This window comes from Limulus polyphemus, unplaced genomic scaffold (genome assembly GCF_000517525.1).
Source record: "Limulus polyphemus unplaced genomic scaffold, Limulus_polyphemus-2.1.2 Scaffold5723, whole genome shotgun sequence".
Taxonomy (NCBI): Eukaryota; Metazoa; Arthropoda; class Merostomata; order Xiphosura; family Limulidae; genus Limulus; species Limulus polyphemus.
In genome coordinates this window covers 20,887-34,307 of record NW_013671333.1, presented here as the reverse complement: position 1 = coordinate 34,307, position 13,421 = coordinate 20,887, and the positions used below count along the sequence as shown (strand labels likewise).

Here is a 13,421-nt window from a genome sequence, read left to right as displayed (position 1 = left end):
CACAAGAACGTCGAATCTGAATCACTTGAAAAATATTTGGGGGTGCTTAACTTTTTTCCAGGTGTATATTTGTTAAAACCAGTGTTGTTTGTTCTTAAATGTAATGCTATACAATGGGTTTCTGTCCACCATGACTACTTAAGCTCAGTTCTTAGTGTTAGAAGTCTTGAGACTTACCTCTGAACAACTTAGGAACAAAAACATAATATACAGAAAACCTTGAACCTAAATTTATTTAAAAATAGTTACATCACAGAAAGCACACATAAACACTTTAAATACAAGAAAAAAATATTACAAGTTGACTTTCTTCCCAAGAATGTAGGTATATACCTTCTCTTTCTTACTAGTATTAGTTAACAAAATCAGTCTTATGAAATAAATACAATAAATTTATTTTCAGATCATACCTTGAAGGACAGTCCTGATGCCACTTAATTCGGTATATTGGACAAATATTTGACCATATTCAAGAATTGATCTTTCATCTAATATACCAAACATAGTTCTCCCTTTGTCTATTGGAATTTCTATGCGGGATTTTTCAATCAGATCCACTTCCAGAAGAAGAACAGATAAAAAAAAAAAGGCATAAAAGAATACAGCGCCATCTACAAATAACACGATCTAACTCTATGTAAAATGATATTTTTAACCTATTTAACTGGAGTTTATAAGAATATTGCAATCCTCATCTGCATGTCACTAGTTAAGAAAAATATACTTGATCTATATTTGAATTTACAAGATTATCAACTTTGACTTACATGATTTCAGTTTTGAAGTATGTTCTTTAAATACTTCCCTGAAGTTTACAAATGTAATAAGAATGTCTTTAAATAACATGTTTATAGTATACAAGTATGTTATTAATCTACATTTCTGAAATTAACAAGAATGTGAAAAATTATGTACAGAGCTTAAAACTATGTTGTAGATCTATGTGCTTAAAACTTATGATTATGTTTTTGATCTATATGAAATGATTACACAAAAACTTCCTTGATATATGCATCAATAATATATAAATGTTATCAATCTACATCTCTAGAGATTACAGCTATCTTATCCAACATGTCTTGAACTTCCAGAATATGTCTCAAGTTTACAAATTTGTTGTTGAAATGCATGTCTTTTGCTCTAGATATTTATAAAAGCTTGTGAGTTCTAGAAACACAGATCAATAATACATGGTATTTTAAATATCTCCTCAATAGGTCATCAGAACTTGACAGTACTATACAGTGTTTCCTTTTATAAAAATATCTATGTAATGATTGAGTCATAAGTTCTGGTGATGTCTGTGGGTATCATATCGAAAAGTTTGAATTTCTTGTTATTCTTTTTTGCCACTTCTTATTTATTATATGATAACTCAAAAACTATAATAATGGTGCACACCAATTTCATTGAGGTGATATAGTTTCGAATAGAGTATCTGCTTTTATGAGTATTATGAACTAGTAGTAATTTTAAAAAAATCATAATTCTAGTGTAAACGATGTTATTATTACCCCTTGAAGTTAAGTCTTATAAGAAAAATAAATAAATTTATTTAAAAGTTTAAGTACAGGGTGAAACAGGAATTACCAGCTAATAATAGATGCACATCATATGACTGTAACATGTAGAATACTCAATCATTACCCCTTGAAGTTAAGTTTTATAAGAAAAAAATAAATAAATTTTTATTTAAAAAGTTTAAGTACAGGGTGAAACAGGAATTACCAGCTAATAATAGATGCACATCATATGACTGTAACATGTAGAATACTCAATGCTTTGTACATATCAAAAAAAATCATAATTCTAGTGTAAACGATGTTATCATTACCCCTTGAAGTTAAGTCTTATAAGAAAAAATAAATAAATTTTTATTTAAAAAGTTTAAGTACAGGGTGAAACAGGAATTACCAGCTAATAATAGATGCACATCATATGACTGTAACATGTAGAATACTCAATGCTTTGTACATATACAATCAGCGCCTTTAGGAAGCCAATCCTTATATTATGTATGAAGTTAAAGAGTAAGAAAAATCAATACATATAATATAAAATTTATTACACACATTTATAGAATACACTAACTTTCAGTCGAAAAGTCGGGGGAGGGTACATCACAAAACAAGTAATAAAAACATTTTATAAATGTAAAATGATGTAGGGATGGCAGTGCCCAAAGGATGCAAACAAGAATATTGGGATGATATAACTATACATAGATCACCCATACATAACTTTCAATATTAAAATTTAATCTTACACTGTAAAGTGCATACTTGACTTGATTATTACTGCAGTCAGATGTTCTGTATTCTGACTGTTGGTATGCAGTTTGTTTATCATAATATCATGGTCATGTCAGGGTAGGCATCAATGTAGTGTAAGGAGTGTTACAAAATAAATCACACTTTTTTCCCCAAGAACATAACAAAGTAAAATACGATTTTAATTCAATCAAAAAACTTAATTACAAGTATCAATATCACTTGATTGGGCCACTACTGTTCTCACGCACGAGTTTTAATAGAGTGCAAAAGATTTCAGCAATGCAACAAACATGTTTGTGAGAACACGAATCAAGGTTTCACTTTGTGTCTCTCGCATTCAGGCAAAGTTTTCAATATTTCTTCTGTGCATAATTCTCAGAGCATGTCTGCAACTAAGTTCTGAGCCATCCTGAAGGCAGCACATGCGACACGAACCTGAGTTCTAGTGAGCATTGTGATTCAAAAATGTTTTGCAAAAAATGAAATTCTAAGAGCCAAACACCAAAGAGTGATGATATTCGTGGTCCTACCAAGTTTTTCATTACCTTGGGGGGGGGGGGTTTATTTTGCAACACCCCTTAACTAAAAGCTTAGGACTTAGGTACAAGGAAAATCAAGTTGAATCAAAACATGTCTTAATTATTACAGACTATTAACATTTAAAGTCATGTAGGGATGATTTATGTATAGCTATATTCTTGCTTGCATTCTTTTTGGCATTGCAATCTCTACATCATTTTACATATACAAAATGTATTTTATTACTTGTTTATAATTGTGTCCCCCTAGTCTTACCATTCTCACCACTAAATCTTAACCATCTCAATCAGATCCCCTCTAATTCTTTTTTCTTCAAAAGAAGACAATTTCAGAGATCTTAACCTACACTCATAAGACAGTCATTAAATCCCAGAATCATCCTAGTATTTCTCCTCTGAACCTTTTCTAACAATTGAATGTCCTTTCTACGGTAAAGGTCGTCTTGGTGGGACATAATTAAGTTTATTGACTTCACTAAGTTCAGGGTTTGATACCCTGCAGTGAACACAGCAGATAGCCCAATGTAGCATTGCTCTAAAACAAACTAAAGTAAGGAGCCTAAGATTGAACAAAGTACTCCATATGTTGTCTAACCAATGACCTAAACAACGACATGCATTATAAACTCTTTAGAATTCTATTCAGCATTTCTGTAGATACAACCTAAAATCCTATTTGCCCTACCACTAGCAACAGTACATTGCTGGGTTGGCTTACAAAACTGATCAATCACAACATCATGATTTTTTTTTCCCACAACACTGTTAAGGTTATTCCCATCAAAATCATACTTATAATTCAAATGATGATATTCCACCTACGTTTCCTTGCATTATTATAACTAAAAACCATCTTACATTTATTTGCCCAACTGACCAAATAATCCAAATCGTTTTGTAAAGCCACAAGCACAGTATCTTCCTCAAAGCCAGCAATACCCAAAACTGCTATATCATTGGTAGATTTAAATAACTTATTAACCAGTCCTTCATGTATGTCATTGGTCTTAATTAAAAATAACAGAGGTCCTAACAAGCCCAGAGGTTTCTCACTTGTGATATGAATCCAGTTTGACTGAACTCCATTTATAACACTCCTCCACTTCCATCCACACAAGTTTTCTATCCAACAAACTAGCCAATCACATACATTCATAGAGCTAGCTTTTTAAATAAGCATTATATGTGGCACCTGGTCAAATGCTTTCTTAAAATAGAGATATGTCAAATCCACACATATACCCTCATCAACATAAACACTAATCTCTTCAAAGAATGTTAGAAGATTAGTAAGGCAAGATTTTCCTCTAGTGAAACCATGCTGACTATCCTACAAAATTTTAAACTTCATTAAATGATTATTAAAAACATCTTTTAAAACCTTTACATAAATATTATCTGATCAAGGAGCTTTAAACTTCCCAGCCTTTTTCTTAAGAAGCTCAAAATTGATGTGATCATTTTGTTCAATTTAAAAACTACAGGATGAGGAACATTGCTTATATGTTATCAGTAAAAAGTGAAACAAAAAAGTAAACTTTATACCCCAGTTATCCAATAACATCAGGTATTAAGATTCATGTATCATCTTTCAATGAAGCTACTCTCATCCTAACATTCTGCTTACCCTTAATGTACTTGAAGAAATCCTTACTATTAAGTTTTACATTTTTTCAGCCAACCTTTTTCCATACAGGTTTGGTTTTCTAATATCCCATTTGACCAACTTTCTTGTTCTTTATTTCTCCAATTCGTCCATCAGTGCAGTCAATTAAAACTTGTATATTTATAATGCTTTTCTTTAATTTTATTCCTTATACCTTTTGTGAGCTAACCTAGTTTTTCATTTGCAGACACCCTTTTATTCAATAAGCAACGTGCCTATCTTTAATATTTAAGACTTTATTAAAAAAATGTTTTCCACATTTAATTAGTATCTTCAATTAACTCAACTGCCCAATTCACAGCAAATAATGCTTGTCTCATCCCCAGTTTATATTTAGAACCAAAATCTCATTATTCCTTGCCTCTATATGCAGCAACACATAAAAATTTAATCCAACTATTATCACTCGAACCCAGATGTTCCCAATCTACACTTTGTCAATCATTTCTAAATTAGAAGTTAACAATAAATTGAAAGTTATAATATTCAGTGCTGCCCTCTATATGTTAAAATGTTTTCCATGTTACAACCCTTGAACTCCCATGTACCCCTCAATCAATGTGTTTTATTTCATCTTGCATGTAAATCCTCATGTGATAACACTCCACCAACAGGAGTGCAACACACCCTCCTGACACATGCGACTCCCTCTGTTCGATTCTACTGAACTATCACTTCAAGATTTAGCAGAAAGGAAGCACCAGTTTTTAGTAGGGAGGAAGGGTGGGAAGTGTGAAAGGAAGTAAGTAAGTACCTATCGGAAATATATTTCAGTATAGGAAAATAATAACTTACGACACAATACCATACCTCCACTCACAGATATAGCTAGAATCCCACATTGAATAGGTGGAAGGACTGGTGCAAGGGATAGAAAGAAGTATCTTTTGAAAGTGTCTGAAGAACAACCATGAAGTGTGATCCCTGTTGGGAGAAGAACACATGTGGATAACTGCACCACTTCTGTACCAAGTATACTCTGCACCCAGTGGGAAAATAGGTGTCGCATACACAGGCAGAAAGTTGGAGGAGCACAACCAAAAGGGAGAGAAAAACCAGGTGGATTTGAATTTGAACACAATTTACTGGAATCTCAATCCTGGTGAAGAAAGACTGTAGAAGAACCATCTACAGACAGGAATGGGGATAAAGCTAAAATGGATGTGCCCCAAGGTGTAGAGTGGCTATAGCTCGTTGGACCGTAAGCAACTGGTCAACTCCTGTCCAAAACAAAGTAGCATTGGGAATACAACTTCCAACCCATAATAGAAGGAGGGTCCATACAGTCTTCACCTCAGGCTAAGTAGAATGGAAGTATATACTTTTCAAACCAATCTACGAAACATACCACATGTGCACAAATACACAACCTCTCATAAGTTCCAGAAATCAACATCTGACTGATGGTATGAAGGTACGTGCCAATGTAGCAGGTCACATCAAACCAAACTCAATCAGACTGGTACCCTACTGTACAAAAACAGCCTCAGGTAGTGAAAACTCTCTAAGTGAGTGCAAGAGGGAGAACCTTTGTTCCAGACATCATCATCCTCTGGATAGGACCGCACAGAATACAGAGCACATATGCATGCAACATCAACCTCTGGGACCCACCACAAAAAGGTGGAAATCATGAGGCAAAACTAAATTGAGTTTGGATGAGGAAATACAACCAACACATGTGTGAGGATTTATGTTGATTGGTCCAGCCCTAATCCAAAACCACTCTCTGGGAGCTGACATTCAGGTTATGGTAGGATTAGGAATCCCAATCGTAGGAGTGAACTGCAATGTGTCAGATATATTCCAAAGGAACATCATTCTCCAGATAGGACCAAACAAAAGGTGGAGCACAACATCAACCTCTGGGTTCCACTGCATGGAAATGGATAACTTCTGTAAAATATACACAACCTCACCCTCCAGATAGAAATGCACAGAAGCTGGGCACAGCATCAACCTCTGGGACCCACCACATGGAGGTAGAGTGCATTTTTTTGTGAAATATGTGCAACATCCTTCCCCAGATAGGACTGCACAGAAGTTGGAGTGCAACACCAACCTCCAGGTCCCACCACATGGAGGTGGAGCTTGTGATTGAAGAGTCAAATGCCATTTACAACAGCATGACACAGAAGTGATCACATTCAGGAGAATTCTTCCATGGTCCACCACCCCAGCAGCTCGAAACTAAAAAGTGGCAAGAACTTTCATACTACACTAGAAGAACAAGAGGGGACAAAATGTAGTGGAGAGTCCAGAGGAATGCCAACACCAGAGACAGTGCAATGGGTGACCAAGAAAATTGTATATTGAAAATCAGACCACCCCTGATTTATTCAATAAAATGGATAGCAGGGATGGGCAGCTATCATCTTCTGCTTTACCCATCTTAGTCCATGGGTTAGTACAGTCTGGAATGGGCATAATTATGAAGCAAATATATCATGAGCATACCTGGGCAGGCAACACTCACCACTGAGCAGGATCCTAAACCTAAGTGGGACATGCCATTGGAAGGAAAAAATATATATTAAAAAGATAACTTACCCAGTCAGAGCCACACCAAAGTTTGAAGAATGGTGACAGGCAGAAGGTGGTACCCTGATGAGAAAGAAATAACCACCCAATGAAGATAGTGGGAGATAAACATATGAGGTATAGTCCACATACTTGATTGAAGAATTTCCTCCAATGGATGACAGAGGTGAGATACCAGGGAAAGGGTAAGATGCCTGATCTGATACAACAACACCTGGAACATGTTTTGGGAAGAAAGAAACAGGGAGGAATATAAAATCGAATCATTTGACAAACCCAACTTGTAAGGGTAGAAGCAGAAAGGTCACGTACAGAGGAATGTTGGCAGGGGATGAAAATGCAGGAAAGGGAACCACAGAAGGAGGCTGTGCAGGCAATATAACAACAAAGAGCACATACGGGACATACAAGTATATCCAGATCAGACCGGGAATAAAGGTGAGAAATGGATGTATGTGAAATCAGTGAGAAGAAAGAATGTCCCTCATGAGCCACTGAAGTTTTAGGCAGGAAAGATCGATCTGGATAAAGGAGAACATATGTGCATTGGAACAATGTATGTAAAAGTTTGATGACAAATATACCAGCCTGATGATGCCCACAGACTAAAAGGAGTAGGAAATAAGTCTTGAGGGATAAGTGAAACATAGAATATGAGGAAGGAGTGTAAGAGTGAAGAACAATATTAACATTCTAATCTAGAAAAACTGCTCAACGAGGAGGCTTACGAATCTGGAAGGAATGCAATAAAAGAGAGATGGTAGAATAAGAAATCACCAAATGGTACTGGGAAAAACAGAAAGTATTGGATAAAGCTGCTCGATAACTATCTATGGAAGAAACAGAAGCCTCATGATCGAGGAATAGGAGGCCAAGACATAGAAAAACCCTGACTCAACAACCAGTTGCAAAATATGTTCCATTTACATTGATAAACTTAAAGACAGAAAGGGTGAATGGTTAGTGCTACAAATGAAGCAACATGTTTGAGAGTATCCACAGCCTGGGCCTGAGGATAAGGAACCAAAGAAAAAAGGTAACTTGTGTTGAGGAAAGTGGCAAAAGCATCCAGATGAGGAGTCCCACACTGATTGCATAACCACCCAAAAATCTGAGGGTCGAGAAACAACTCTGTGCAATAAAACTGGTTGAGTCTTGAAAGACAATCCACCACAAGGTTGAAAGCACTAGAACATGACACACAAGGAGATTTTTCTCCAGCATGTGGGCTCCACAAAGAGAAGAGGAATAGGTGCCCCCTTAGTGATTGATATAGGCCACAATGGTGGAATTTTTGAATGGATCATGATGTGTTGGTTCTGTACCAGAGGAAGAAAATGATCCAAAGCATGTTGTACTACCAGAATCTTTAAGATGTTGATGTGGTAAGACTTTTAGATCTGTGACCATTGTCTGGAAGCCTCCTGCTGATTGATCCATGCCCCCAACCTTGGAAAGAAGCTACTCTGAACAGATGTAAATCTGGATGAGGTGGAGGAAGCAGTACACCAGTCATTGTGTTGTCCTTGCTCAACCAACAATACAGTTCATCTGTAAGGGAGGGAAGATGGGTAACTGAGGGAGTCTAAAGGATCTCGAGCAACATTCCATTGGTTCTGCAGAGTCCACTGAAGAGAATATATATATGCTCGACCCAAGAGGATAAGGGCTTCCATAGAAGCTCATGTCCCCAAAAGCAATAAAACCTTGTTTGAAGAACAGAAAGCTCCATCGGATGGAGACGAAGTAGAGAAGGTTGGGCCCAACTGAGGTGGGTGTTGAAAAATACATCCAAGTGGATAAGGTATTGGGTAGGCAAAAGGAAAGACTTCTCCAACTTGAGAATTCAATCAACACAAGCTGATTCTGTGACTAGCAGATGTGTGTATTGAGAAGATTCTAGTTCTGAATGAGCTAACAGGAACCTGTCATCCATGTAGTGGTGTAAAAGCAACCCTCAAGCATGCATAAGTCAGGTAAAGTTCTTGAACACCTAACAAAATACATACAGTGCTGAAGCAAGCCCAAAAGGGAAAGCAAAACTGATACACAACCCCATAGTGGATAAGACAAAGATAGCATCTGGACTGATGAGAAATAGGAATACAGAGATAAGCATTCGAGATGTTTAACTTGGTCATCCACAGTCCTGGAGAAAAAGCCAACTGGAGTGTGAGAGATGACTCTATGGTAAAGCAGGAAAGATCCAGAAATTGGTTGTGAAAGGGCAGATCGATCCCAGGATGCCAATCCCCAGTTTTGCCAAAAAGCCTGGAGTAAAAACCTGAAGAAGGCTGGCTGACAGGCCCAATAGATCTCTGTGACAGAAGAGTTTGCACAGACCTCATATAGATGCTGTTGCCTGATAGTGGGATCCTGAGGTAAGGAGAAGGAAATATGTACAGGAGACAAAGGAAATGGATGAAAAGTCCTTCAGACAAAACTTAGATCACCCAAGGATCAGTAGTAAATTCCTACCACAGGGGAATAACATTGGCAAAATGCACCCCCACTAGACCATAAACCATCTGATAGTCACCAGAATTGCTGGCAATGATGAACCTGACATTGAAACACACAACGAAATGTCTAACCCCCAGTGGAAGGAATTAGTAAAGGATGGGATGGTACAGGACGAGAAAGTTATGGGATCAGAATGAGACAAATGAGCAACCAAAGATGAAAGGGTATATATCAGGAATATCTCCAAAAACAGACCAGTAGCAAAAAGGAGTCATTCATAAGTCCTGAAGAAAAGTTAATGGTAGACGTGAACCTCTGACAAGAAAGCATCCCTTCCCAAGAAGATCCCAACTGCAAAGAAACCACATGTGAAATGATAGGGCCAAGGAGGACAATCACACCAACATGGAGGTAATGAGGAAAAGGGTATCCTGCAAAAATCCCTCATGGGATTGGTGGAGTGCCTCAGAAAAAAAGTGTATGGTGGACAAGTATTGTAAGAGTACTGTAAACGTAAGACAAAGGCAGGAAAACTGGGCATGGGAGAAATGGATCGAATTTTCAGGGTCAGCCTCTCACAATGGCAAAAGTGACTCCAGCTGCTGGGAGTCAAGAAAAGGTTGATCAGCCTGATGATAAGCCAAAACATAATGATAAGATGCCTGTGGAGGACAAAGCATGCTAGCACCAGCCCTCAACTGAGAAATTAAATGCTCAGCATGAACCCTGATGTTAGGGGAAGGAGGGAAACAAGGTACTCTAAAAAGAGGGTGTCATGTACAAAGTAAGGAACAAGATCATATGAAATTGGTGAAACTGATAAAGTGGAACACACCTGAGAAATCATATCCAAAAAGGCTGAGTTATGCTTGGCAGATTCCAAAGGAGTAGCTTGGGAAGGCACGGCATAGTTAGGTGGAGAAAAAAGGGGGGTCAAAGTCCTCCTCATCATAAACAGATTTGGATGATTCATGAGGAACCCGAACATTGTCGGAAGATGAAGGAAGACTCATATTACAATCAATCTCAAAAACAATCCTCACCCAAGACCCCCAACCTGTAGTGGCACTCAATGTAGTGGGAAGAATATCAGAAGTTGTAACACAAACTTCAGAATTCATCTTAAACTGTGAAGAATTCAAAAATGAAAAAAAGAAGGATAAACAAAGGTAAGTTACTGTGGAAAACTACTACAGAAAACTAACTTTATAAAATCAATAATTCAAGTAAATCACTACTTCACAAAAAAAAATAATAATTAAATGATCACATGAAAAGAGCACAATTGAGCACAAGAGTCAAATGCATCACGAGAACAAGTCACACTCCTATTGATGGAGGATTGTCGCATGATGATTTATATGTGAGATGCAGTGAATCACGTCAATCGTGAAATATGTGGGAGTTCAAGGGTTGTGGAATGCGAAAACATTTTTGCATATAGAGGGTATCACTGAACAAAAATAGCTATACATGTGAGAGAAAATAACATACCATATCACAAATGGCATTATTCCTAGTAGATTTCCTAATTTGTGAAGAAAACCCATCCTGAACAGTTTCTAAAATCTGTCTCCTTCATGATTTAACTCTAAACTTTCCAAATCTATGTCTTAAATTAAAATCTCCCATAATTATGACCTCATTAATAGCTGAATTCTTTATCTCACTGTATTTTCTCATTAATTTCCTCACTTTCATCTGGTGGTCTTTGATAAAGTTCAAATTTTTTGTCCTTATAACCACTAACATAAACTGAAACAGATTCAACCTGATTATTTTTAGCTTTGATATGCTCAACTTGGACAGGATGTACCTCATATTTTACATATGAAGTCACTCTTTTTTTTTTTAGTAATTTATCCTGATTAAACAACCTATAACCCTGTATTTCAAAGAAATTCCTATCATCACAATTGTCTAGTTAAGTTTGTTAACCAAGTTTCAGTTATTACCACTACATCAAAATACTTTGTTCTGACTGTTCTTATACAGTTATGATTACAATAATAACAGTTTAGTCTACCATTAACACTACTTTTGTACTTTTTTCCTACACTACACTTTTCTCCACATTTTATTTTTACCTCATTATTCTGGCCCTCTTAATTGTCTAGACCTAGTTTTAAACTATCCTTACAGTTGAGTTAATAGTCCATATAAATAAGCTAGCCCCTACACTATTTAAATGTAAACTATTCCTTCCAAAAAGCTCCCTTTTTTCCACTGAACTGATACAACAAATCTAAACAACCAAAATGCTCATCTTTTTATATTAACCTAAGCCAAGCATTCAGCCCTTGTAATTTACCTTATATTTTCATTCCCACAATTATGACTTGGCAGTATCTCTGATAGCATTAAGTTATTATGGACCTTTTCTTTGAATGCCTTTATCAATGCTTTGTACGTAGCAATTAGCTCCCCTGACTTACCCTTCCTTACATCATTATCCCCTATAGGAACTACAAAAACCTCATCACTGTTAGCATCCTTTACTATATCACTTGCACTGTCAGTTAGATTCTCCACCCATGCCCCTGGATAGTATAATGTAATTCCTGTCTCCCTATTTACTCCATAGACTATTCTATTTATGTTCCATACCAAAGAATCACCTATAACAATAACCTCCTTATGTTTTCATTCCCATCCCTATTTGTCCATTTTGTTATCCTTAAATAATCAAACACTTTCACAGATATGTATAACTTTTGAGTTAAAAAAATACACTGTTGATACAGTAAATGTTATATCATAATTTTTCTGTCTTTTATTGAATAATGAATAAACTGGATACCTACATGTTACACGTCTGTAGATGGCTTGAATAATTGACCTAAAAAATGGGTCTTTCAGAAAGCTAACACCCACACTTGCCAATTCCTTAAATGGAAATTTCAGCTTTGAATTTTCTTTCAATAATTTCAGTGCTGATCTTTCATCATACAGACTACGAGTTAGCTTAAGCAGCATCTTCTCTTGTAGTTTTTCGAAGACATTTCGTGGTACTCCTAGCTGTTCCAGAATGGTAATCACTTGGCGATTGAGAAACACTGGTTCTGTTAGATAAAAGAACACAACCTCTTGTAATATCTATATTTTAGTATGAATCATTTTTTTTTTTATTTATACTTTGATTTCCCTTCAAAAAATTCTTTTTATTATGAATAAAAAAAAGTCTGGAAAACTAACTACGAAATATTAAAAAATAAAATTGAACAAAATATGTGATATCACAAAATATTCATTACTTGTTTTCTGAAGACTGATCTATCAAAAGTCTTACATGGTCTTGCCACTTTACGTCAAAACTAATACAGTTTCTATAAACAGTTGTATATATAAGAAAATGTAATAACTTTTAAACTAAGAAAACAGAAACATGTTGGTATATTCACTCTGAGATTTTATAAAATTTTCATATAATTATCATCCTCAATGAATTTCTGCGAACATCCTCATCATTTACCAAGCCCATAAACAATCACATATTCTGAAATTCCATCATTTTTAAACATTGGGATAAATCATGATAGACCAGAAATTTTACTCTCATTATGTTTCATAAAATTTTCTAAAACATACTTTGTTTAATAATGTCAAATTTCCTATAAACAAAACTTATCATCTAAAGTAAAGTATAATGGGAAAATGGTCAAAAGAAACCATTGTTCTCAACTATCTACATAGTTTCTTTGGTGAGTATCCACAAATATGATTCACTGATTCAAATTTATATCGATTTCCAATCCTGTTATATATTGCATTTCTCTGTCTTGTCCCCTATACACAATTTATAAAATATATACAACAAATGGTATTAATAATTATATTCATACCCGGCAGGTCGATGGATAGAGGTCAGACCAACTCAGTCTCATCCCGCTGCCTTGCGGGTTAGGCTTTTTAGCCAAAGGCTTTGGCTGAGGACCCTAA

General features: G+C 35.9%; 1 protein-coding gene across 2 annotated transcripts in view; it reads right to left on the bottom strand.

Annotated features, from left to right (window-relative positions):
* The window catches only part of LOC106472907 (RNA-dependent RNA polymerase 1-like), a 43,937-nt gene that overhangs the window by 14,397 nt on the left and 16,119 nt on the right, over positions 1-13,421 (bottom strand). For both annotated transcript variants that reach the window (XM_022401452.1, XM_013933579.2), the window contains exons 4-5: positions 12,287-12,544; positions 411-557 (exon numbers count right to left, since the gene is read on the bottom strand). In XM_022401452.1, the coding sequence (XP_022257160.1) occupies positions 411-557; positions 12,287-12,544 (405 nt within the window). The remainder of the gene's footprint in view (positions 1-410; positions 558-12,286; positions 12,545-13,421) is intronic.